Source organism: Rousettus aegyptiacus, unplaced genomic scaffold (genome assembly GCF_014176215.1).
Source record: "Rousettus aegyptiacus isolate mRouAeg1 unplaced genomic scaffold, mRouAeg1.p scaffold_m13_p_12, whole genome shotgun sequence".
NCBI classification, from domain to species: domain Eukaryota; kingdom Metazoa; phylum Chordata; class Mammalia; order Chiroptera; family Pteropodidae; genus Rousettus; species Rousettus aegyptiacus.
The window spans coordinates 82,921,636-82,946,926 of NW_023416287.1; the positions used below are offsets into that span (position 1 = coordinate 82,921,636).

Genomic DNA, 25,291 nt, shown 5'->3' on the forward strand with positions numbered 1-25,291 from the left:
TGTGTGTGCAAGCTGACCCGAGTAATGAGTCGGTTGTGGAATAATGTCGGGGGCAGACCTTGAGCCAGCCCTGAGCTCTCTTGCAGTATCTCAGTCTGGCCCATGCCTAGCATTTTTATTTTGGGGGTGCCCAGGACAAAGGTTTATATGGCACCTCACAACACTCTGGGTGAGAACAGGATGCCGCGGGCAGTTCAGTCTCTGCTGGTTTCACAGCAAGAGCATCCTGGTCGACCTGAGGGTGGGGCATCTCCCAGACCTCCAGCTCCCTCTCTTCCTCCTAAAGCATGTTTTTGGATTGGCCTTTGCCCATGTATGAGTTTCCCGGAGTTGCCGTAACAAATTACTACAGGCTCGGCTTAAAAACACAGACATTTACTTTCTCACAATTCTGGAGGTCAGAAGTTTAAAATCAGTTATTACTGGACTGAAATCAGGATGTCAGCAGGGCCACACTCCTCCGGAGGCCCGAGGAGAGAATCTGCCCCTCGCCCCCTCCAGCTTAACTTGTGGCCACATAAGGCCAAGGCCACATTGCCTCCTCTTCTTCTGGCTGTGTCAAATCTCCCTCTGCATTTCTCTTACAAGGACACTTGTGATTTCATTTAGGGCCCACCAGGATAATTTAGGATAATCTCCCCATCTCGAGATTCTTAAAATTGAGTCACATCTGCAAAGACCTTTTTCTATGTAAGGTGACATTTACACAGTCCAGGAATTAGGACCTGATGTCTTTGTGGGCCATGATTCAGCCCACGGCACCCCATTTCAACAACTGGAACCGTTTACGAAAAGGCAAAGAATTCAGGTTCTATGCTGTAGGGGTTGTTTGACTCTGAGCTAAATCGAGTGGTTATTAAGAGCACACTGTGCGTCAGTGCCGTTGCTGAGCACTGTGGGAGATACAGAGGTACATCAACCTGTGGCTGCCCCGAGGTCGCTTGTGGTTTTGCTGGGAGAGAAGACATGACCGTGTAAAATGAGTCCTACGAACAAAGGCCGTGTTGGATGCTGACAGCCAGAACGTGGTACCCACGGTGATTGTGCAGGCCCCAAATGCGTGTGCTTGGCGTGTGTACTGGAACGTGTCCCACAGAAGATGATCACGTCCAACCCACAGCTTGGCTAGGACCCATTTCATTGTTTTCCACTATCTCTGTTTTTCTTTTTCCCAAGAGCTGCCTCCTGCAAGCGTGCCTTCCTGTGTGTGTATGATGCCATTGTCTATTTGCCAGTTTCTCTTTCCCCATTAAAATAGTAATTATAGTTCTTGAATGGAAACAATTCAAAGATAACGCCTCTTTGCTAACGAGTATGAATAGAATTACTTCTGCAAATCGCTGATATAGAATAAGGAGTAAAATCAAGGAAACTTAAGTTTACAGTAGAATCGATCTGTTATAATGTCATATTATATCCTTTTGGGTGATTTGAATTTATCCTAGCTCAGTCTGTCTATGCGAATGCCCTATGCTTTAGTGAAAACTGTGGAAATATCCCTTTCAAAAGCAAAAAAAAATTTTTTTTTCTGGATATGTCTGAAGGGAACCTGAGTTTCTCTGAGTTGTAAAGCATGATATGGATAAGAGTCCAACACTCTCTGCCTGACGTTCATTTTATCTCTGGGACCCTCGTTATCTTAACTAAATCTGCAGCGACAACATAGAAAGATGAGACAATCCTGAGTTTGAATCCTGGGTCTATCACTACCTGGATCTCGGTGCTCCCTCCTGGGTGGCTTGAGCAGATAACTTTTCTAAACCACATTTTTTTTTTTTTCCATCTTCAAAATAGGGCTTGTAATTGTACCTCTTTCAGGGATAACGAGATGAAAAAGTGAAACACGTATAACGCGTTCAGAACGTCGCCTGAAAGTTTGTCTTTTCCTTCTCTCTCTGTCTCTCTCTTTCTTTTTTTTCCCTTCCGTTTAAAAAAGATGTCTGTGGCCTGGGTGATTTTACTGGCTGTTCAGCACATTGCCCTAAGTAATCGAACCCTTTCCTGTCTGGTCCCCTTCGACAAGCCCATGATGACAAATCCAGCATTTCTTGGGATACCATTTCACCTTGGATGTAAACCAGGCTTCTACATTACTTTTTATATGACAGTGTCTCCCCATATTTTTGTCCCGTGAACTTCTCGAATTGCAATATAACATGTTTCTTCCAGCAAAACTGAAAATGAAATAAATAAATGGTTAAGTTGCGGACCGTAGCTAATAATGAGTTGCACCAGACTGAGGATTACATAGTCATTATATTTATGGATGACAGTTGACTTTTAAATATTATCTTTAATCGAATAATGTGAATGTTTGCATATACATTTGCTTCTAAACTATAACGTGTGTATGCACACGTACACACACACACACGCACACCCCTCTATATGTGATGAGGTTGAAGGAAGGCATGTGATTAAACACAGTTCGGTCTGGCTTGAATAATAACTGTTCTGGAGTTTACGATTCTGTTTTATTAAAATTCTTTCTTGAATTTCAGGAGTAAAAAAAAGATTCCTCTCACACAAAGGCGCTAATCGTCCACACACCATGCGCATTCTTCATGATAAGTGATTGGGGAAGGTTTCGCATTAATGCCTTTGTCCAAATGTCATCTTCTGTCTTCGGTCCCCTTTAAGGGGGGAGAGAGGCATGTACTGAGCTTGACTGAGATGAATAACTATGATAGATTTCTTGGCAGCTCGACCCCAAGGTATTTTTCGACAGGTTAATTAATGCCTGAAAAGAACTGAATGAATCAAAAACATTTTTCAGTACTTTCTTTGAAAGTGAATGTGTTTTGGTTTGTTTTAAAAAATTTAACTCTGAAGCGAGTCTGTCACTGTGGCTTTGAAATTCCCTAAGTTATTCCCTGAGCTTTTGCAGATATAACTAGATTATGTTTAAAAAATATATAAGTAATCTCCTCCCCTATAAAGGCCCATCTTAGGAATTGGGGCTCAGGGATTGGACAGTTTAGGAAAGATTTTTTGGTGTTACAAGATTTGAAGAGTCTCCTACTTAGCTCTTGTCAGTTTTTCCCAAGATGGCCTCAGAAATGAGGCTCAAAGTTGTAATTTCGTCTCAAAACGTAATTAAATGATCCGTGTGTGATCTGCCACGTGCCCCACTGAGTAGTGTCTGAAGGAGCCGGCGAGGACATGCTAGTGTCTGGGTAAGATTGTTACCCAGCAGAAACGAAAAGACGTGGGAAGTGGGGGGCTCGCTTTGAATGGAGGCAGCCAAGGCGACGTGACGGTTCGAAGACCGTGTGTGTTGGGTAAGAGTTCAGGCCTTGGCGGTGCTCCTTCTACCGACTCTGACCTTGGACAAGTTACTTGGCTGGTCTGTGCTGTAGTCTGCTCATCTGTAACATGGTTGTTAGGAGGATTAAGGGAGATGAGTTATGTGCAGCACTTAGAATGTGCTGGGCACGGAGCGAGTGTCCCAACTAGTGGTGGTGGTTGTGGATTTCTAACTTAAAAATGAACCGCGTCGTGCAAACATTTAGAAGGGTGGTGAGCGCCGGCTTAACCAGCCATTTTTACTGCACTTTGTACCCTTGAGAAATGTGTCTGGTTGTAATGATCCTCCCCATTAAGTGATCCTAATGCCCCTCTCCCTGGTCGTGGCCCTACAGAAGTTAGCGCTCATCCTCACAGCCACCTCACAGGGTTATTACTGTCACCCCCAGACATGGTTCTATAGTGTAGCAGTTAGCACGTCCGCTTTACATGCAGAAGGTCCTGGGTTCGAGCCCCAGTGGCGCCACGGGCCATGGTCTACGGCCATGCCATCTTGAACAAGCCCAGTGTCTGATCTCAGAAGCTAAGCAGGATCAGGCCTGGTTAGTACTTGGATGGGAGACCACCTAAGAAGACCAGGTGCCTTGGGCGTAAATAATAATAAATAGTAAAACATTTTTAAAAAATACCGTCAGCCGCACTTTGCAGATGAGGCCACTGAGGCTCAGAGGGATGGCTCAGAGGGGACATGGACAGGTAGCCACACTCTGTTAGTCACCTTTCACGGAGGCCTGTCCTCGGACTCATCCAGGAGTGAGGAGAAGGGACTTCAGTCTCTGGAGTTACGCATGCAGGTGTTTTGGACATGGTGGTCAGAACAGGCCGCGCCCCGTTCAGCGCCGTAGAGGAGATTGAACTCGTAGCGGGTGCCGGGCCTCCGCGGGGCGAGCGCAGCCAGTGGGTGAGTCGGCCCTGTCTGCCTCGCCACATTTTCCTTCCAAGTCTCTAAGTTGAAAGCAGATGCATACGGCTCGATTTACAGGTTATCACAGAAAATTTTAAGGTAGCTATTTGCTCCAAAATTGACACTAAGGGCAAGAGAAACTGATATTATCGGGAAGTTTATCTCGTAAGTTCAGAGACTTGTACACATGTAAAGATCCTTAGAATTAGTGAACCTTCACCCCCATGTTTTATAATGGAGATAATAAGACACAGAAAGTCAAAGTGATTCTCCTTCAGTTCCCTGGTGAGTTAGTGCCCCAGTTAACTTTTTCAGGACTCTTTCCTTTGAACTACAGCCCGCCGGGGTGGGGACGGGGAGCTCAAATGAGAAAATGGATCATAGAATGACACTTTGCAGCTCATTTAAGGGTTTACCTGTATTTCTTTAGCTAAGAGTACTTGAACCCCTGGGCCATCGCTGTACACTGCCACCCCCTCCCTCCCATCTCCGATGGTCTAGTAATGGTTATTAGAAGTTCAATTTTAATGAGATTGGAGGCCTTGATCAACAAGAAGGTTAGGGATTACGTGGGGATATCATTCTGTCTTCGTGTGCCCTTGTGGTAGATAGACCTCTCCATAGCTCTACAGCTGTGAGTGCATAGACCGGCTCGCAAGAGAGTCTCTAATTTATGCCTCTTTCTGGTTTTCTTCTGGAACATACACTGCAGAGTGGCAATGATTTCATTTACTTTTCAGACCATCTCCTTTATTCAATGCCCCATGCTGCTCAGGGTCGTAGAAAGAAAGCCACCAATAACAACCTGGCGAGTATTCCTCAGACCTGAGGTTTACCCGCAGATTTTTGTGGCAGAAATGTAACTCATATTAAAGCTGACCATGGAAATATCATAGAGTTGAGGGCAGATTTCTCATTAACCTTGAGGATGACCAAGAACTTTGCGCCGGCCCCAAACCCAGCTCCAGAGGTGACCCGCCTCTGCTATCAGTCCTTGTCCCCATGCCCTACCATTCCCTGCAAGTGCCCAGGGGCGTGTACAGTGGGAGGGGTCACAGTGTGACGATGTCGCTGGGTGGGAACTCGTCATGTCCCCTCTTTGCCCCAGCTAGTGGCGGGGGTGGGGGTGCCAGGTAAGAAGTTCCGTGTGCTGGTGGAGTGTAATCGAGCCCCGGGTTAGCGTAGCTTCATGTTCCAGTGACTTCATAGATGTCATTCTTGTCGTCTACTCTAGGGATTATTACTGCTTACGGTACAGTTTTCTTCAGGAGTATAGGTTTAACGTGCCAAACAACCAGCCTCCTCGTCAGTGGACTCTCATGTGCAACTTCTTTATACGTCGATGAATAGCCTCCTCACAGGGGAGGGCAGACGAACAAGGGCATTTCTAACCTTAGACCGAGCTTTTCAGTCTTACGGAAGCTTCCATCTTGGTCCCTAACATTACATTTCATTTTCACGAATTTACTTTTTTAAGACACAATTTGCTTTTTAGCTGTTCATTCTGTTTTAAAGCTCTTTATATGTTCTGGCCCCACGTGCTGAACTTCTTGGCAGTTCAAGAAAAGTTTTTTTGCTTGAAGACCAGACTGATTGAATCACCGACTTTTGAAAATAAACTTTTGCTTTTCAGTTGGCAGGGAACCCACTAATCCTCCCATTTCTCAACTCTCCATTTAAAACATTCACCAGTAATCGTCGCTTAATGACGTTCAGTGGGGACTTGACAAGCCTTCCACGTGCACTGGCGTCTGAGGTGTGTAAGTTAACAGCATATGAGCTGGGACGTACCGGTGATCATGGCGCCATTTTCCAGATGAGGGACCTGTTCCAGGGAAGGCCTAGTGCCCGAGGTGATGGAGCACGTTGGTTCCTGAACCAGGACTCAGCCCCAAGGAGGGGTCCATCCCTCCGGCTTCAGAGGCTCCTTTCCCTGGCGCACTTCTTTTCAGATCCACACCTGTAGTTGAGAACGCATGCATCTTGACTGTGTATTTGTCAAAGACAGTGCTGCCCTCATCTTTGAGTCCTTGGTGCGAGGCACACAGCGCAACACACGTGTGTCTCAGGGCCGGAACTGAGCAGGGCAAGGGGGGAGCCATCCAGGGCTCAGTATTTGCGTGGGACTTACTGTCAACCGTGCCAGCCCTGCCCTTGGACTTGCGAGCCGCATCCTGGTCTCAGCGCCGGTGGGTTTTACAGATGGCGTGCATTTGAGTTCTTCTTGAATGGCAGGCAGTCCGCAGTGACTGTGAAAAAAAGTCACAACTCTCTCCTCCCAGGTTTACCTTGTGTCTTGAGGCATTGGTAGCGATTTAGAGTTTGGTGTCTGGTGTGCTAGTTTTGTCTTCAGTGGTTTGATTGTTCAAAACCTTTTGACATGGCATCGAAGGGAGTGTGGGGGGCATCCTTCGACCGTGTGATTTTTATCTCAAGGACACGCACGTTTTCTCTCCCGTGTTCCCAGGCCTCGCTGGCCATGACGCCGCCCCACTGCGCGCTCCCAGTAGTGGCTCTGTCAGTAGAACCCAGTTCCTCGTTCTGGAAACATTTTTGGCTCAGAGCTTCAGTTCCTTCCTGATAACTGTGTGGCTTTTGCTGTAGATTTTGAACATAGCTCGATCGAGCAAGAAGCTCAGCCTTCAGCCTCAGCTTCTTGGGGCTTTCCTGGTAGCCACGTAAACTATGTCACACTCCGTTTTACCCATTAATTAGGAAATAGTAAGGTTCACGTAGCTTTGCTTGCAGACCTCTGGGGGCGGGGAGGGAGGTAAAGCAACCGGAGGATAAGGACATGATACCTTTCTTCAAATAAGCGATTCAGCCGTCCCATCCTGATGTAGAGGGATTAGCCCCTGAGAAATAACATAGTGTCGTAGAAACAAATCCTAAGTGTTGGAGTCCGATTCCGGTTCATACCCCAGCGTTGCCACTTTCTAAGCTGTAGGAACAAAAGTACTCTTCCTTCTTTTCTGCTGCTTCAGGGGAGCAGGAGGGTAAAGGAAAATGAACACCACGTTGCCAGGACATTCTTAGAGAATTGCCCAAAGATGACAGAAACACCTTAATAGAGCATAAGGGACGGAAGTGGAATTGGACATTGATTCTCAGTTGGGGGCAATCTCCTCCAGACCATCTCCTCCCCTGTGAGACATTTGGCAATATTTGGAGACGCTTTTGGTTGTCACAGCTGGGGGACAGGCGTCGCTGCTGCATGTTGTGAGTAAAATCTTGAGGTGCTTCTAAAAATCCTACAAAGTATGGAAAAGACAGCTCCCTCCCCCCGAAAACAAACAAACAAACAAAAAAAGAATTATCTAGACTAAAATGCCTACAGTGTACAGGCTATGAACCCTGGGTTAGGAATAACTTTTACTGAATCTAATTGTCCCACTTTAATATCCAATGACTCTGCAAGATAAAGTTTTTATCTCCATTTTACAGATGAGAAAATTGACCTTTGATCATGATTAAGAAACTTGCCTTTGGTTGTCCAGCTACTTCTAGATAGACATGGGATTTCGACCTAGGAATATATATTCCCTTTCTACTGGCCCAACAGGTAGTGAGCTCCCCATCACCGATGACGTTCAGAACACGACAGGGTCAGCAGCCACTTGAGAGGGATGGAGAGAGGTACGAGTCTCAGATGTTTTTTTGCACTGAATGACTTTTGAGGTCGCCCCTAAGGATCCCATTCTCTAATTCTATTTTGAAATGGGACTTGTCTTTTTAGCCCCGGTATTATGGAGTGGCAGGCGGATAGCCTTTGGCCATGCCCAGTGAAATCCCTGTGCTTTGTTTGTGCACCTGTGAAGCCTTATTCCTATTAATATCCCAGCCGTGGCCGGCCAGAGGGTTAGCGTTCCGCACGGGGGCCGCCAAAAATGCACCCCTCCCCCGTCTCGTCCACATTCCAGGCCCGCACAGTTATTTTTACCAACATGTGTAAATGGGTCCAGCTCGCTCTCTCTTGGGAGGACAGGAGAGGCAGAAATGAGGGCAGCTGGGGAGGGCGAGCAGGGAATGAGCTACTTGTCTCAGGTGAGGCCCGGGTACCAATGTCTTTAGAACTTCCCAGGAGATTCTCCTGTCCAGCCAGGCCTGAGAGCCACATTATTCTGTCACAAAGAGACTGAAAGGAACAGGAGTTGGGGCTTGTTTTCCAGTATGTCCTCGGTAGGCCCACATTTGCACCTGCTAGAATCTTAAATTAACATTAAGTTTATCCTCAGCCTTCAAGTTCCTCATTTTAAATGGTTTAATCGTAAGATGCATTTCATCATTTGCTTAATTTTTCACAAAAATTTGAAGTTTTCCTCTCCAGACTCTCTTTCTCGCCAACATTGTTTGTAGAAAGGAGTTTTTAGCTGCTGCCATTGGTACTATAGAGGAGAAAACTTTACATACTTCATGGGTTTTGTGGGAAACGTTTTAATAGCAACCTAGCTAATGGCCTGACTTTATGATAGATTGTATGCTTTAAACTGTAGTCTCCAAACGTTTTTGCTTAGTGAACCTTGTAAAGAATTTGGAAGAACTCTTCTCACATATTGTTTAAGTTGACATCTATAATCTATCAGTAAATAAGTTATTAGTTCAGTAGTTGCAAAATGATGTAATTTCCAGTGCATTGAGTGTTACATGTGTGCTTTGAATATATTTCATAACATAGCCAGTACTTTGGGGTTGTTTTTTTTTTTCCATCTTGCGATTGCAGATATGGCTCATTTTATGGAAAATAACCAGCCATAAAGTTGAATTAACAAAACCAGTCCTGATTGTTAAAAACAGACAGATCAGGCGTATTTCTTGCCATTAAAAAAAAATCTGACTTCATTTTTTAAATGAAATAAACATGAAAATTAGTTGGACGGGTGGTAAATATGCAAGACGTTGTCATTCCGGGGGCCTGTTGCCTAGGGGAAGAAGGAGCTGGCTTTTTCCTGTCCTCCCTCCCTTCTCTCTGCTCCCTCAGGAGCCGAGCATTTTCAGATCGTCTTGTCGTTTTGCGATCCAGGGGTTTGTTTTTATGCCTGGCAAACTGCACCGTGCTGAGATTCAGGACGTACACCCTTTCGGAAAGCAAGAGGGGTGTGACTTAGGAAAGGAGAGGCAGCAGCAGACAGACAGACCCTGAGCTCGGGCAGATCGGGTTTAGACCTGGGGCAGGATCCAGAAAACGGTGTCTTTAGAACTGCCCATCCGCAGGCCCCCGCCCCCGCCCCCCCCAAGTCTTCTTGTAGCCCCAGGGTGTGTGCCCTCGACTTGGAAGAGCTCTGCTTTAACAGACAATGGGGAGGGGCTTTAATGAACGAATAAAAACGATTTAGCTCCATTCCAATTGTTTTTCAAACATATACTTCACTCATTTTATTTTTAAATTAAAATGTAGATAAGGTAAGAAGGACACGTGTAAGAATACGCAAATACTGCCAAAAATGTATGTTCCTTAAGAGTTTACAGATTGCAAGAACCATGTGACAAATGCGTGTTTCCTGAGGGATGGAGAGGAGCTTCTTAATGTTTTCCTTAAGTCCCTGGTCGGTGACGTTACAGGCTGTTTATCTTAGTGTTAAAGCATGCCTCTGGGGCCAGAGTGCCTGGGTTCGTGTTCTGGTTACTACTTACTAGCTCAGAGACCTTGGGTCAGGTTCTCAACCTGATGATGACAAGTTTCTGACACATGATAGATAAGCTACATGTCAGCTTATTATTCTTTGTGATCTTGAATTTCTCACGAGGGTATAGCTGGAGCTTTCTGCTCAGCAAACTTAGATGGAGTCCACCAGCTAGAGATGTGATTTCAGCCAAAGCATGGCCGATGCAAAAAGGCAGCTAATCAGGATCGGCCTGGGGTGCCGAAGCTCCCATCGGGGCTGTTTCCATGCGATCTGTATGAAAAGTCGGTCGGTGACCTGGTGTAAGCCCAGGTAACTCTGGTTCAGAGTCATCGCTCATTAAAATTCCAAGAGCGATACCACACTGCATTTATGTTAGACACCGTAATCTGTTGTTGCTTGCTTGAATACAGCGTTCTCTTCTTCCGTACTATTGGCCAGCCAGGCAAGGAGATGGATTGCTAGCTTCAAATGCCCTGAGATGTTTGAGGAAGAACTTTTAGCAGTTAGCGCATTAAAGGAATCAAACCATAAAAATGACACCTTGAACTCATAGTGGACCTAGGTTCACTTTTCCCCATTATCCAAATCATACCTTGACATTGCACTGGTCCCTAAAGGTGTCTGTTGTGAATTATTTCAGAGTAATAAGGTCTAATGTTTGGTAGCTAAGTTCAAAGAGAGATTACAGAATCTAGAAGTATCTTTACTTTTTTTTTTATTTATACATTTGATTCGTTATTTGAAAATTGTGTGTAGAAAATTCGACTTTAAAACTTCTCCAGAGGACATGGTTCCATAGTGTAGTGGTTAGCACGTCTACTTTACACGCAGAAGGCCCTGGGTTCGCGCCCCAGTGGAGCCACAGTCCATGGTCTACGGCCATGCCATCCTGAACAAGCCAATGTCTGATCTTGAAAACTAAGCAGAGTCAGGCCTGGTTAGTACTTGGATGGGAGATGGGAGACCACCTAGGAAGCCTAGGTGCTGTAGGCATAAATAATAAAATAGAAAAACTCCTCCAAAGAAGAAATAAGACACTTATCCTGAGAAAATTATCCTGAAATCTTGAGAAATTGAAACAGTTGCACCATAAAACTGGAAGTACAGACTTAATATTGTGTGATTTAAATGAACCCCTTGACACATTTTCCTTTTAAATTAACTTTGAGGTTTGACCTCAGGTCAGTTTGCTTTATAACAAGTAGACTAGATGTGAGTGTTTATTTTTAGCAAGTTGTAGTCATTAAAATTTTTTCGTTCATTCAGCAAATAAATTTAGCCTTTCTTTCACAAGGAATTATAGTAACGCCTAAGGTTCATCTGCGTTTGCATTTTTTACGAAGATAAATTTGCCTCATAAGAACGTCAGTGTCATTTGTGCAGGGGTTTTTGTGCCGCTGGACAGCTTTGAAGCAGAGGTAGGCGACAACCGTGATGTGAGGCCATGCCCCAGACCCACGGGGTGACAAGCTGTGGTCTTTTCTGTCCTCGGAAAGATACACCACTGGAGGTTGTAATCAGTTCTTCTGGGTCTGTCTCACGGAGCACCTCTGGGCTGAAGAGGAGGACTTCTCTGTACAAACAGGGCAGTAAAGGAGGCGAACGTCAGGGTGACACACAGTGGGGCGAATGATGCTCTCTGCTCCAGGAGCCCCGCTGCTCCTAATGGCCACTCCGCTCCCTGCCTGGGACCTTTTCCTCCACCACCTTCCGCGTTTGCTTCACGTCTCTGTCAACCTCGGTGACCTTGCTGTCCTCGTTGCTGCTTTACGAACAGCCGTGTTGCCCCCTGCGTATTCCTGATGGGCACTGTGTTAGGACCTCACACGCGTAAGACAGTTTGTCTCCGCATCACGCAGTGGACACACTCCCCGCTGACAGGGGGTCCAGGAGCAGGACGCCTCCGAACCAGCGCTGTGCCTTCCAACTTCCCATGCGGGCCAGACCCTCGCGCGGCCTCATCCCAACACCTTGACCCTCTCCCGACCTCTCTTTGTCCTCCAGAGTCCTCCTTCCAGTAAATTCTCCCTCTAGCTGTCAGGGGACTTTTCCAAAATGCAGCCCTGGCCAGTCGTTTTTTTCCCAAACGTCCTCATATGCCATCATGTCCTGTAAGCCACGTGGCACCTTCTTTCTCTTCCCGCCACCCCTCCTTTCCCACGTGGCCCCCATGTCGCCCACACAGACCTCTACCCAGCCCTCACCAGGCCGTCTCTGCGGGACTGGCGACATCAGCCCGTCCGCTTACCTACTGTTTGTTCCCCTTCCGCCCCCTTCTCTCCTCCTGGCCAGCTCCTACTGCGTGACCCTGCTCGAGGACTACGTCCTTCGTAAAGTTAAGCCTGCCCTTGACCCTTGGCAGCATGAGTCACTCCCTTCGCGGCATTCCTGCAGCATTCTATTCATACCTCCGATGTGTGGCAGCTACTGTGTGGGACGGTGACCGTCTACCCAGAGCCGCAGAGGTCACTGGCCACCTGGCCCTTGAAATGCGTATAGTCCAAATGGAGGTGTGCTCTCAGGAAGAAGTACTCACCGAGTTTCAAAGATTTAATATGAAAAGGAGAGTGTCAAACATTTTAGTAATCTTTATATCGATTACACATCGACATAATATTTTCAGATATATTGGATTAAGTAAAAAATATTAGAATTAACTTCACATGTTCTGCCTTTCCTTTTTAAAATGTGACTTAGGAATTTCCAGATTCTCTGTGGGGCTTGCATTGTATTTCTGTTACATAGGGCTGGTTGGCTTCTCTCCCCAGGAGATACAGGCACCCCGGTCTCTGCACTTTGGGGGCCTGTCGCCGCAGAGTACAGCCTAACTATGGGTGACCCCTGCCTGCAGGAGCCGGTGAGCTCAACAGTGCTGCTCACTGTCGGTGCGTCTGGTTCCCAAGGTTATGCCTGGAGTTATTGGATCTTATATTCAGAATATCGAGTGCTCCTCTTGCAAAAAGCTGCACTTCTGTGGCCCGCAGTTGACCCCTGGCCTGGAGTATGTGTGTATTTGGAGCTGGGGAAGGACTGGATGTTCTCCCACCAGGCGGGAGGGGGGAATGTCAGGTACGGCGCATCCCCCGATGTGAGCACCGGGCCCCTCCAGCCGCCAGGGCCGCCTCCCTCTGTGCCGGCAGAGCAGCAGCTTCTCGCAGCCCAGGTCATGCTGGTCCGGTTAGGCTCCCGGATGACAGCCAGGCTGCTTTCGTCTTTGCCAGCACGGGGGTCCTTTGCTCTGTCCACCCCTTCTGTCTGGTCCTTTGAATTTCAAGCAGAGTGTCCCTTAAAACAGATGGGCTTCCACGACCACACATTCAGCCTGCGTGGTTTCACAGGCGCCCGCGACAGTCCTGTGAGGTTGCTCTGACATCTGGTTGACATGGAGGTCTTGTTTGTTGTGATAAATAAGAGCCGGTGTCTCCAGGACACATCTCATTCTGGGTTAGTGAATGGGCGGCTCAGTCCCTCAGGGGCAGAGGGGCTGGCGGAGTGAAGGCTACTGTGAACGTCTGTCTGATTTTTGTATTCTGGTGCATATTGAGTGAATCTGGGTAAGAGCGTGTGCTTTTAGAGGATTTCGTCATTGTACCTTTATCTTGACTTTTGGTGGAATGCCAGTTGACTATTTGATTACGGTTACTTTGACAACATACTTTGAAACAATTCACCTTGAAAGCCAGAAGCACCAGGTGCTGAAATGTTGGATTATGCAACGCCGATTGGCAAGGGAGGCCAAACTCACTCCCTCTTCACGAGCCTCAGCCCTTCTGCTGATGTGGATGACAAGTGTTGGAGAAGCAAGGATAGCCTTCCTTCCCTCTGTGTGTGACAGGCAAAGCTGACTTCCTGCCGTCGTGAGGAGGGAGACAGTGTCTGAAACTGAATGCATTCCTGACATTCAGGTGACTCCTGAAGAGTCGCTGTGTTTGTCCCGTTTGTCTGAATTCCTCAAGCCATTAACGATTGAGATGACTCCGAGTACAAATCACCCTAAAAATAGAACCCATCCCCCCCGTCTCATCAGCCACGGTGCCTGAGTGTGGGGCCACACATTCCCAAAGCGGCAGCGCACGGGGAAGGGGCACTTCGTGGTTTAGAGAGAAAGCGAAGGTTATCTTTCTGGCCGAGTGTTAGAGGTTGTGAAGTTTACCTCGTTCCGTAAGGTGCAAAGATCAGATCGTATACATCTTTACTCTTAAATTCTTTTCCTATAGCTTATATTCTCATTCCTCTGTACTTCTATTTGTCTTGAGAAATTCTAAATATGATTTTCTCGACAGTCACTGCTTAATGATTTCTAGGATAAAAACCCAGGCGATTGGTACTGCTGGACGGTTTTCATTTGCCGTGTTGAGTGGCTTTCAAACTTTTGATGGTGACACACAAGAAGAAATGAATTTTAGATCACAACTAATGCAGTCACATTTGTATGCTACTGGAACAAGTTTCTCGAAACAGTACCTGCTCAATATTTCATGTGAGACACCAGTATTTTCTGTTATAGTTAATTTTTTTTTAAAAAAAAAAAGATGCTTCTTGCCAACTACGAGTGGAGTTGCTGCTCTCACTTTCAAGAACACTACCTTAATGTATAGCTCCAGTATCATGTGTGGGTCATTTTTCTCTGCAAGAATTGCCGATCCTTTTTGAAACACCTCTCCCAGTGGCCCCGGCTCTCCCCATGAGCACCCCTACCTGCTTCCAGTGCTTTGCTCCCCATCGAGCCCCTCTGCCCCCGCCCCTTTCGGCTTCCTTGTGGAATGCACAGGGCTAGCCCTTACCGTGGCCTCTGGGGCCATCAGCGTGTAATAGAATTCAGGTCACATCCTAAGAGTGCAGTGGTAGAGATCAGAAGTCCGTGTCGTTTTTTGCATGGCTGTGTTCTCTGAGGAATTCGGTTTTATTTAGTGGTGAGGACAACCAAGCCTGGTGTCCACTTCCCTGCTGGCAGCTCCGGCCCAGCCCTGGAAGCTTTGGGGCGTGACCCAGGGCCAATACAGCATCTCCCCGGAGCGGGTGTGACAGCCGCCAGGCATTGGGTTCCAGTGGCATTCACACATGGCGTGGCACGCCTCCATTACCATGGCAAGCGCTTGTCTCCTTATTCAGAAGGGAGCAGCTACTTTAAAAGCAGGTAGGGGCAGTGCTGAATGTAGTGAATGCCATTTAGAGAAGAGGCTCCAGGAGAGATGGCGTTTGAGATATTAATTTTACTTTTCCTGAATTTCTATCCTGAAGTGGAATGTAGATTTTTTTTTTTTTTTTAACCTGACGTGACACATTTTGGGGGCTATGTTTTGCATTGTCATTACACTGGGAAAATATTTGATGGCTTGCTTGGTAGAGGGAGTGTTCGTAACTGGTACGCAGCTGTACATTTTCAGCCTCAAATAGTTTGACAGGTAATTGAGGTTAAACATGGACAGCATTTACCACTTAAAAATAGGCACAAGAAGTGCCAGTATTCACTGCGTGAGTTGAAACTGATTTAGTTTCTGTAGCCTCTTATGGTTAACGTGATGCGTGATGGAAATAATTTTGTAACAGAGATTATTCAAAATCGATGCATGCATTTTTATAGCATCGGTGTAAGATTTCATTCTGTGGCAGTAAGGACCTAAAGATATTGTGACGGCCCCAACCTGGGGCCCTACCAGTCCAGCACATTGTCCCTAACTGCTGTTACCATCAAACCCAGGTGTCCTTGAGACACTCCTGCATTCTCACCTAGTCCTCAAGGTCACTACCAGCCCTTGTGGTCCCCTGATAGACTTCTCTGTGGTATCAAAGAGATGTCTTTAAACTGGTATAGGGTCATTCACCTAAATATTTTATACTGCCTGAGATTTCTGCAGTTTTGGCAACAGTGGGTTGTTCTGAAACCTCGATCTCACCAACATGTCCCACTGACTGATGAAACACTTATTTAAGCCGATTCCTTTCAACCACAAGCTATTCTATCCTCATCCCTATTTTATTTTTAAAAATCACTTTATTTCATTCGTCCTTGATGTAAACCAGAAGTGGGAGCCTTGTGTGTAAAGGTGAGGTCGCTCCATCTTTGGCCGTTTTAGAAATTGTTTTTTTCAGTGTAACGAGAAGACTCGCTGCCTGGCTTCGTGATTAGGGCCTCAGGGATTCAGCAAACTTTTTCGCTTGAGGAAAGGAGCAGACTTGGAACAGGGGGTACTGTCATAATAACATAGCACACTGGGCATCGTAACAGAACTGCCCCCCCCCCCAAGTGTCACAAAACTGTGCTCTCATCGGAGTCCCGTTTAGAGCCGGCGTTCTCTTCTGACGAGACAAAGCTGGTGCACAGCCATGCAGTCCCGCCGGAGGCTGAGTTTAGAGGCCAGACGCTGGAACCAGCCCGCCCAGGTAGCAGCCTCAAGCACGACGCTCCGGTCCCCAGGCTCCCGCCTCCTGCCTCCCACCTCCCGCCTGTGAAATGGGACTAATAATAGCGCCTGCCTCCCTCGGGGTGCTCTGAGGGGTGGGTGTGGCCTTGGCACAATCCTGGCATCACTGCTGGAGCCCTTAGTGGCGGGTGCCCGTCTTTGGGTGTCTGGGCAAAACCGAACTCGTCTGATCAGCTAGGAACGGTAACATCTCCCCAGCAACACGCCGTGGGCGTGTAGGCGTGTGAATTTTTATTGCGGCGCGCTGAGGTGCACGGCGGGGGAGTGACCTTTCGGAGGCAGCGGGCTGTGGACAGAGCCCGGAGTCAGATTGTCTTCTGGTGGCCCTCACGTCCCTTCTTTCACGGCATCCGCACCAGCAGAAGGAAGGCAGAGAGGGGACAAACGGCCATTAGGCAGACACACAATTTATGGTCAGTGAAGTGGTCAACACACTTCTCTTTTTCTTTTCTTTTTTTCTTTTCATTGTGGCATTAACTGATACTGAAATCAGCCAAACTGGGCGTGGGAACACCCCCTGAGTCCCCGTCTCCCCTTTCTCGGCCTCCTGCTGGTCGCTTCTTTCGCTGTGATGCGTGCAGTGTATACTGGCACCTTCCTGCCTTGCGCTGGATGAGGCATCTCCGTGGTGGGCGGTAGCAGATAGAGCTGAGGAAACGAAATGAGACTCTCATAAGGATTGGGGCGGTCTCATGCTTCACGCTCACCTGGCCAGTGGTAACTTTGATTTTCTGTTATCCTTCAGGCCTCGTTTAGAGGAGACAGGCAGCTTTCTAGTTAATTACATTTTTTAAATTACCTAAAATGAAATCCTAAGCTTGGAGCAAATCACTTTCCTAAATCTCGTTCATATTTACCTGCTGCTGCTTTTTAAATGCAAGAAGACATTCAAAGACATTTTAAAACTAGGTTTTGTAAATGAGGAAATCTCATGGTAAACCAATAAAGAGGGAAGATGAGAGCCCAAGATTCAGAGTTAGGAGGTCTGGGTTCCCTTCGAGCAAGCTGTGGGACAGGTCTGATTACGTGTAAAGAACCTTCCAGCTTTCAGGCGTTTTCCAGTGTGGGAGATGCAACTGCGTGTTTTATGCGAAGGCGACGGAAGTCGCGTGCTCCGATTTGCACGTCAGGTCATGTAAACATCAGGGGCTGTGCCACGAGCACTCTGACAGGATACAGTGTAAACCCGACCTGTGAGGTACCCGTGGTCCAGGGCAGTGACCCCTGAATCGGAGTCAGGACTTCAAGGTGGCTCCCAGAGCCTGGGAGGGGACTGTGAGCGTCTCCAAATGGATCTCAGTGAGGTCCCTTTGAAGTCAGCAAGGTCTGTGCTGTAGTAGAGAGAGGGAGAGAGGTAGAAGCGTGGTGTGTCCGAAAAGTAACCAGTAACTAATCCATGAACTTGGATTCTGGAGCACTGTACTTACTGGATTGAAAGTTTGAGGTTATTTTTTCATGACAAGTACTTTATAAGATTTATTAATAACTAGACTCTATATTCTTTACCTAGACTCTCGGCTCTCAGGGAGCTCTTTAGTTTATAGCACTTAATCAGTAAATATTCATTAAAATTCTTCTCTTGAGACTGGTCCAGTTGCGCCATCTCCCCAAGCCCTCCGTGGTCCTGAGTGTCCCTTTCCTGACTCCCCTGGTCCAAGAGATGACCCGTTGCCATTCATTTGGAGAGTGGATGCCCAAGAGGCTCAGGCAGCTGAAGGCCAGGTGTGTGAGGCCTCGGGCTCCCCGGTCTCCTAGGAAACAGCTCTGTGCGCCTCATCTGGGCTGTCTGCCTTCTACCCGTCCCCACTGTATGCCCTTGTCAGGCCCTGGACCTTTATCTCTATTTGTGAAAAAAAAAAAACAAAAAAATAAAAAATAAAAATAAAAACATTTTTAAGAATGCTGATACTCAGTGGAGTAAATGGAGACATTAACTTCTCTTTCTTCTCAACAGACACGAGACGACTTCCTGGGACAAGTGGACGTGCCCCTTAGCCATCTCCCGGTAAGGACAGTTACGTGCTTTGTAATGTCATGCCGTGAGCAGCGCTTTCGAAGTGTTCGTAGATGGATGAGTTTTCAGAGTAATACTTCCTCAGCACAGTGGAGAAGGCTGAAATAAAGAGCATGTTGTCCGCTCCTAGCTCTTTTCCAGGAGATGGTCAAGGGAATATTGTAAAAACCCGGTGTGTCCGAGTCACCCAAGTATGCTCGTCACCAGCACCAACATTGCCAGCATCCTTCCCCTCTGCCCTGTAGCTGGCCCTCCTCTGTCACGTCATGCAGAACAGCCCCCTTCTTCTGTCCGCCCCCTCCTCATCTCTGGGGTGCCTTCATTGCCGGATGCATCCTTCGGGTCTAATCAGCCCTTCGTGTAGAATTGCAGATGTTTCTTGTAGGCGACCTCTATCCATGCTGGCATTTGCCGGATGTTGCTGTATGGCTTTCTCTAGTCAGTACAGACCGAGGGGAAAGGTGCTTCAGAGACCGTACTGCGTGAGTGCGTGTGGCGTTGCTACCGTTTTTCCCTGCGCAGGTAAGGAGTAAAACACTTTAAGCCGCTGACTGGTAACTGAGGTTGGAGATGCCACCGCGGGCTCCAGAGGGGCTGTAGATAGACTGTGTGGACGAGACCTGGAGGCCGTGGTGAGAGACTCAGCACCATACATCCCAGCTTTGGTTTTTCCACATTTTCCCACCCTTTCTCTGGCCCTTTGTCCCCTGGGCAACGCAGAGTGACTGGAACAGCAGCGCTGAGAGGATAAGTCAAAGGTTTCTGCCTTCCAAGAGCATCGTGTTTATTTTTTTGAGAATGCTTTGTGTGAGCCAATAACCTTAAATAGTCTGTAAGCTAAAAATGACTTACACCACCCAGGGTAGTAAGCCTGCTGCTGCACTGAAATGGTGGCTGTTACCATGTGGTAGAGACCAAGAAAGACTGTGTCTTACCCAGGAGGCTTTGAAGGTATGTTGGGAAGGAATGTACTAGCAAGCAATTTATTCTTATTTCGTCAGGGGAGCTATTAAGGATGGAAGGTTTCAAGTTCATTCCCTTCCAAAAGATTGGAAGCAACAGTGATATCATTAAAATACGTGTGTTTTCGTATAAAAATCCGAAGCTCTAAGGTGCATGCGGGGGGCGCACGGGAGTGCATGAGACCGATTCCATGAGTCCGCAGAGACCCGATTGTTCCTCTAAAGTCACACGGAGAGGGTATGGAGATGTCAGCATTCGTGAGGAGGACCTCTTCACGTATTCCTTCGTCAGTAGGTCCTCTGTGTATGCTCTCTGAGTCGAAGCTGTAGTGTCCTCACATTTTTATGCGATATTGGTCGGCCGGCCAGTTATTTTTCATGGGTGCCCCCAACCACCCTTGTCCTTCATGTAAGAACCACATCTCAGTCCAGGCAAACTATATACTAACGTTCTCTAAGAGATCAAGGTGAAATTTCCGCCAGCTTGCTCCAGCAATCCCTTGTTTGAGTGAATGCAGATTGGTCATGAAAGGTTGAGTGGGACTCTCAGAGAGGAGAAGAATACCCTTCTTCAGAGACCAACCCAAGCTGAAGGAATGGTTCTGCTTTGGGTTTGGATGGAGGCAAGAGTGAGCTTTCAAAGAAGGACGTGGTGCTAAGGCTCGGGCTAGAATAGAAACCAGCCATCGAGAGAGAGCGGGACAGTGGATGCCTGGAGAATACGGAGTACCTTCATGCTGAGCCGGTTGAGTCATGGAGCCTTCTGAGTTTGCATCTGCAGAAAGGTCAGCTCCAGCTGGATTCCCCAGATTGCCACACTGTAAGGTGACTGGCTTTGTGGAGCCAGCTACAGTCCAGGAGGTGGAGCACACAAGAAATACAAGGAGAGGGGTGAAGGTGCAGTGTTTATCCTCAAGGTGCTGGTAGAACCCAACTGGCGTATTCCGAATGGATGTGGCCTGTGGGCCCAGCACTGAGGCGCTCTCGTGTGTGTATTTGACCACATGTGTGGGATACTCATGGGAAGATTGCAGTGTCGTGTCTGTCATGTGGGATAACACAAGAGCGTGGGTGCGGAAAATGGATTTTAGCATTCGAATATATCGTGTGGCATAGATAATGGATGTTCTTTTCTTGATAGCTACGTGACCGTTGTCAAGGCAGGCAATATGTGGCCCATGGACTCAATATTTGCCAAAAGCATCAAATTTTAGATAAATTAGGAAAGTTGTCTCGTTAGGAATGAGAGAAGATAATGGAGAACAGTGATGTGGGTGGGGTACAGTGGCCATCGTCAATGCACCCAGAGCTTCTGAGGGTTTAAGAGCTCTGGTCGGGCGTTTGCTTGTTAATTTTATGCAGCCTCATCAGCTAATAGAGAATTTATTCCTTCGGCAGGTGTTCGCCGATAGACGTGAATCGGATCTGGTCAGTGGGGCGCGTTCCTCCCTGGGGTAGCTTAGCAGCGCCACCCAGCATGGCCGCCCGCTGTGATAGCCGAGCGTGTGAAATGTGACTGGTGTCACTGGGGAACTGACTGGATGATTGTATTTCATTTCATTTCATTTCATTTAAAGTTAAGAAGCCACGTGTGGCACGTGGGTCCCCTACGGGACGGCGCGTGTTGGGATCGGACCAGAGTTCCCAGGCTTAGGTCATGCATGTGTGGTTCTGGATGCCCTTTTCTGCAGATGATTCTGGCTGTTGGAGGGAATTGGGGATGGAGGGCTCCCCAAACCCACCAGTTTTACCTGGCGACTTTTCATTCAGCTTTTTTTCCCTGCCCGAGGCTATTTCTCTCTAGTTATATACATCTAAGATACCAAGAATATTTAATTTCGTTAGTAAGAAAAGGCCCTGAAATTTGAAATTATAGAAATTAATATAAAGAGTATTTTTTAAATTATTTTTAAAAATCTGTTTTAGCAAAATGCTTAATTACCAAGGCCTCCATGTTGACCTATGTATGCATTTATTTATCATGAAGCATTTTAAGCCAGGAGTGAGGAGGCTTTCGCTTGTTGCCCTAAGATACTATGAGCCTTTTATTCTTTCTAAAAAAAAATATATATATATATATATATAAAATCTCTGCCTTGATTTGGTCTAAGAAGTTGCCAGCACTTGAAAGGAAAGCTCTTTTCTAAATTAGGAGCTTGATGGAGAAGATTTCAAGACAGCAAAGCTGAACTTGGTCTAATCTCTCATGATTGCTAGGAAATTACTGTCAATGATTTAAATATTCCATTTTGTGTTTTTTGAGTGTGCGTTTTTGAAAAAGAAATCCTTGAAACCCGGTAACGATGTGTGCTGAAGAACGCTTTTCCCTTGCCGAAATCCTAGAGGCACATTGGTGCGGGCTCCAGGAGATACTGATGTTGGCTATGTCAACCTTTGCTTTTAAATTCTGAGGCATGGTTCTCCTAAGTTGTTCCTTAATTGCAGCTCTAAGTCCCCTAACCCCAAGAAGCCTGCTAGGAAGGTGAGAGGGTCACGGTGAGCCTGCCTCTCCGAGGCTGGTGTAGGAACCATCCCTCGTGTGGACACACACTGCAAAGTCACAAGTACTTGGGCATCTCAGACCCGATGCGTGCAGGTCCTCCTTGGCCCACCGCCCGATGTTGGGTCCCTGGATTAATTACACACCCTGCTAGGCCTCGTGGACCATTGTGAGCGTCCATGTTGGAACTCTGCCCGGGAGACGAGCGTGGGAGGCTACTTGCAGCAGAGAGGCGGGCAGGGAGGCTTGTGTGAAGCCGGGTGCGTTCTGTGTGTAGTCACTACCTCAGCCGTTGACCACAGTGGCCAGAGGAGGCCACCGTCAGCTCTGTCACTGCCCCCTAAACAGGAAAGAGTAAAGAGAAGGACAAGAAGCTCCTTTTCCCTTTTCGATCATGGATTCCTCAATGTTTTATATTTATCAGATACTTCCAGATGGAAAAAAATAATTTTAGAATCGTGATTCACTCTCAGTTTTGGCCCTCAGACTCAATTCTCCCAGTTTTATTTTTAAAAAAAAAAAAAAAGAAAAGAAGAAATGAATAGGAAACAAAATCCAAGAAGTATAGAATGTTAGGGACCCCTGCTTCCTTGGCTTCTGATCCATATTTGCCGCTCAGTGATAATATTTCTTTTCTATTTGATTTATTTTTGAGTGAGTGAAAGAGGAAGGGATAGGGAGAGTAGGTATGGTTACTAGTCTGTTCCTTCATGCAGGTCTAAGACTAAAACGCACATTCACACACAGGGAAGTCTCCACAGCTTTAAAAGGTCTCTCGGGAGTTGCCGACTCCCGTCGGGACGATGGGCGAGGTGCCTTGCTGACCTTAATAAGTTAGTTTTCTGACCTGTAAAGTGGGGGCATCTGTCTGCACCGATGATGCCAGGTTTCCAGCCGGCTCTGTGGGACAGCATCACCGCATTTAGTAAGCAGAGGCACCGACAGCCTTGATGACGTAGGTGTTACCTGGGAGACTGGGCAGCGTGATGTGCTGATGGCATGTGGCGGGGCGGGGCGTGGGGCGTGGGGCGGGAGACTAATTTGGGAAGGAAGTTATCACCCAGCCAGCCTGATGTCTGCACTGCAGCCGAAACACAGCTCTATCTTGTTTTTCTTTTACAGTGGGGCACCAAGAGTAATCTTACCTATAAATGCACAATTACTGCTGATCTTTAAAAAAGTGATTTACGTTTGTTTGATTTTTACATTCGTTAAATTCAGTGTGTCATCTAAAAGTTCATATACTATTTTATGACTTGTATTTATCAATAATTTAGAGACAAAAATAACTCCAAGACTTGTGTTAACAACAGCAGAGTGACATTTCTGACAGCTGTTGGCTTATTGCACCTCTGTGAAGTGCTTCTTCTTGCCTCTTCCTTTGTCAGTCGTGGGTCCTCTGCCTTTGGAGCCCTGAGCGCACTGTCCCTACCTACCCGGCTACCAAATGTCTATATCCCCGGGAAATGCACTGGTGTACAGGGAACTACTTTTAAAACATTACTTTCTTCTACTCTGGTCAAGTGCCACTCCAGGCAACCATGGGTGATGTTTGAATGTTCGTTTTCCTAGAGCAGGGCGTTTTCAGGGCAGTCGTATGGTTGGGGAACTTAGATGATGGACAGCTCTTTATATTCACAGCTGGTGGCAGGGTACAGTTCCCTCTCACATGCATGGGATTCAGTGTCATAGAGCTTAGAGGGACTTGAGAGACCATTTATCCACTCCTTGTATTTTACAGGAGAGGACACCTGGTCCCAGAGAGGGAAATGACTTGCCCGGTGATCAGTGAGTTGGCACAGTGCTGGACCAGACGCTGCATCTCCAGCATCGATGTGTGATGTAGTCAAGAGCCAAGGAGGGTGGGGCTGCTTAGCCCAGGCATGGGCGCTTTTGGCTGCTGCGTCCAGGTGCTCAGTCTAGGGTCCTCATAAAGTTGTTCGCTTCCATTTATTCTCAAAGCTGTTTATCGCACGATATATCGTAGTGACTAGAGTTACACTCAAAGCAACGCATGTTTTTAAGATGAAAGTGCTGTATATCCACAAGATTTTCTTTGAATACTCATGTCCTGTGACTGGAGGCAGCAGCATCCATTTTGGCCAATAATGCTGTTAGCATCAGTCTGTCCGAGATGGCTTTCTACCAGGAGTGCTCTGAGTTCTGTCCTGGGAGTCTCCACTGGGCTTTTCTCCAGGGCGTATGATCACATAGGAGCCCGGCTAATGCTGAGAAGGGTTGTGTACTTACCCACAAGATCACTGGAGAATTTCTGTGAAGGTGAATTTTCATTTTTAATGACATGAAAGTGTAGAATTGGCTGCTGATGGTAACAGCCAGTGTCCGTTAAGTGTGCCAGGAACCTCGTGAGGACTTGGTCTCCACCAGCTCAGTAGATGGATTGAATCTTCACACCTACTGTGTGAGTAGGATCCTGTTACTGCCCCCACTTTATAGTGAGGACACTGAGGTAAGGAACTTGGCCTTGCCCACCTGGCTCCGTACATGACGAAGCCGGGACCAAGAGCTGGGAGATCTGCCTCCTGATGCATGTGGTGTTTGACATTTACCCTACATAGTTGTACCCTAAGGGAAGTAGAGGCCACATTAGAGATACTGAAGGTTCAGTTCTAGGCCACTGCGATAAAGCGCGTATCGCAACAAAGCGAGTCATAGTCTCTTTGCTGGCGAAGGGTCTTCCCTCCGATTTGTATTTAGAAAAACAAAATAAAATCTTTGAAGGCGCGGTCAAGCAAAGTGTGATAAAACGAGGGATGCCTATACCATGTTGTACCCACATGTCTTTCACATGCGTATTTTCTAAAATTATGTTTTGGTTGAATAAATGAAGACGTACCAGCAATCGTATTCTTGATTAATAAACTTTCCCTCATAAGTGATGAATATCTGGAAACATTTTCTAAAGGAAATATTTCCAAAACGTGTAACCTTACTGCGCCCTTGGGAGGACAGTCTAGAGAAGAATGTATTGACTTTCTTCAGTGATGGTGGATTGTCATGCCCTCAGCAGTTCACTGTAGATCAGGTGGATCGATCAGCTCCTTGTTCAAGTCCCTGCTTTGTGCCGAGCAATGTTCTTAGCACCAAGGGTGCAACGGTGAGCAAATCCGAGTCTCCGATCTCATGAGCTTGCGTTCTCGGAGTGACAGGTGGTAGCCTAGTAAATAAAGAAACAAACAGGATGATTTCAGAGAGCAGCGAGAAGGGGGAAGGTAAATGCAGATGCCGTGGTCAAGGGTGATGAGGGGAGGCTGATGGTGGCGATTTAGGATGCGCCGTCCGAGGATGTGACGCTGGGTGGTGAAGTGGAGGGAGCCGTGGCGTCTGGAGCCAGAGCTGCCCAGCAGAGGGACCTCGTAGGGCAGGATCGGTGTGATGCGTCCACCAGACAGGCGAGGCAGGCACAGCTGGAGGAAGGCGCGAACAGAGACTGGTTCGCTGTGAGGCGGTAGGCAATTGACAACTAGATCCTATTTGACCTTGTAGGCTATAAGAAAGAATATTAAGTGTATGACAAGTAGAGTAGGAGGCCATC

General features: G+C 47.1%; 1 protein-coding gene across 14 annotated transcripts in view; it reads left to right on the forward strand.

Moving 5' to 3' along the window:
- NEDD4L (NEDD4 like E3 ubiquitin protein ligase) overlaps window positions 1-25,291 on the forward strand; it is a 297,333-nt gene that overhangs the window by 201,394 nt on the left and 70,648 nt on the right. For all 14 annotated transcript variants that reach the window (XM_016129127.2, XM_016129128.2, XM_016129129.2 and 11 more), the window contains one exon: window positions 18,214-18,264. In XM_016129127.2, the coding sequence (XP_015984613.2) occupies window positions 18,214-18,264 (51 nt within the window). The remainder of the gene's footprint in view (window positions 1-18,213; window positions 18,265-25,291) is intronic.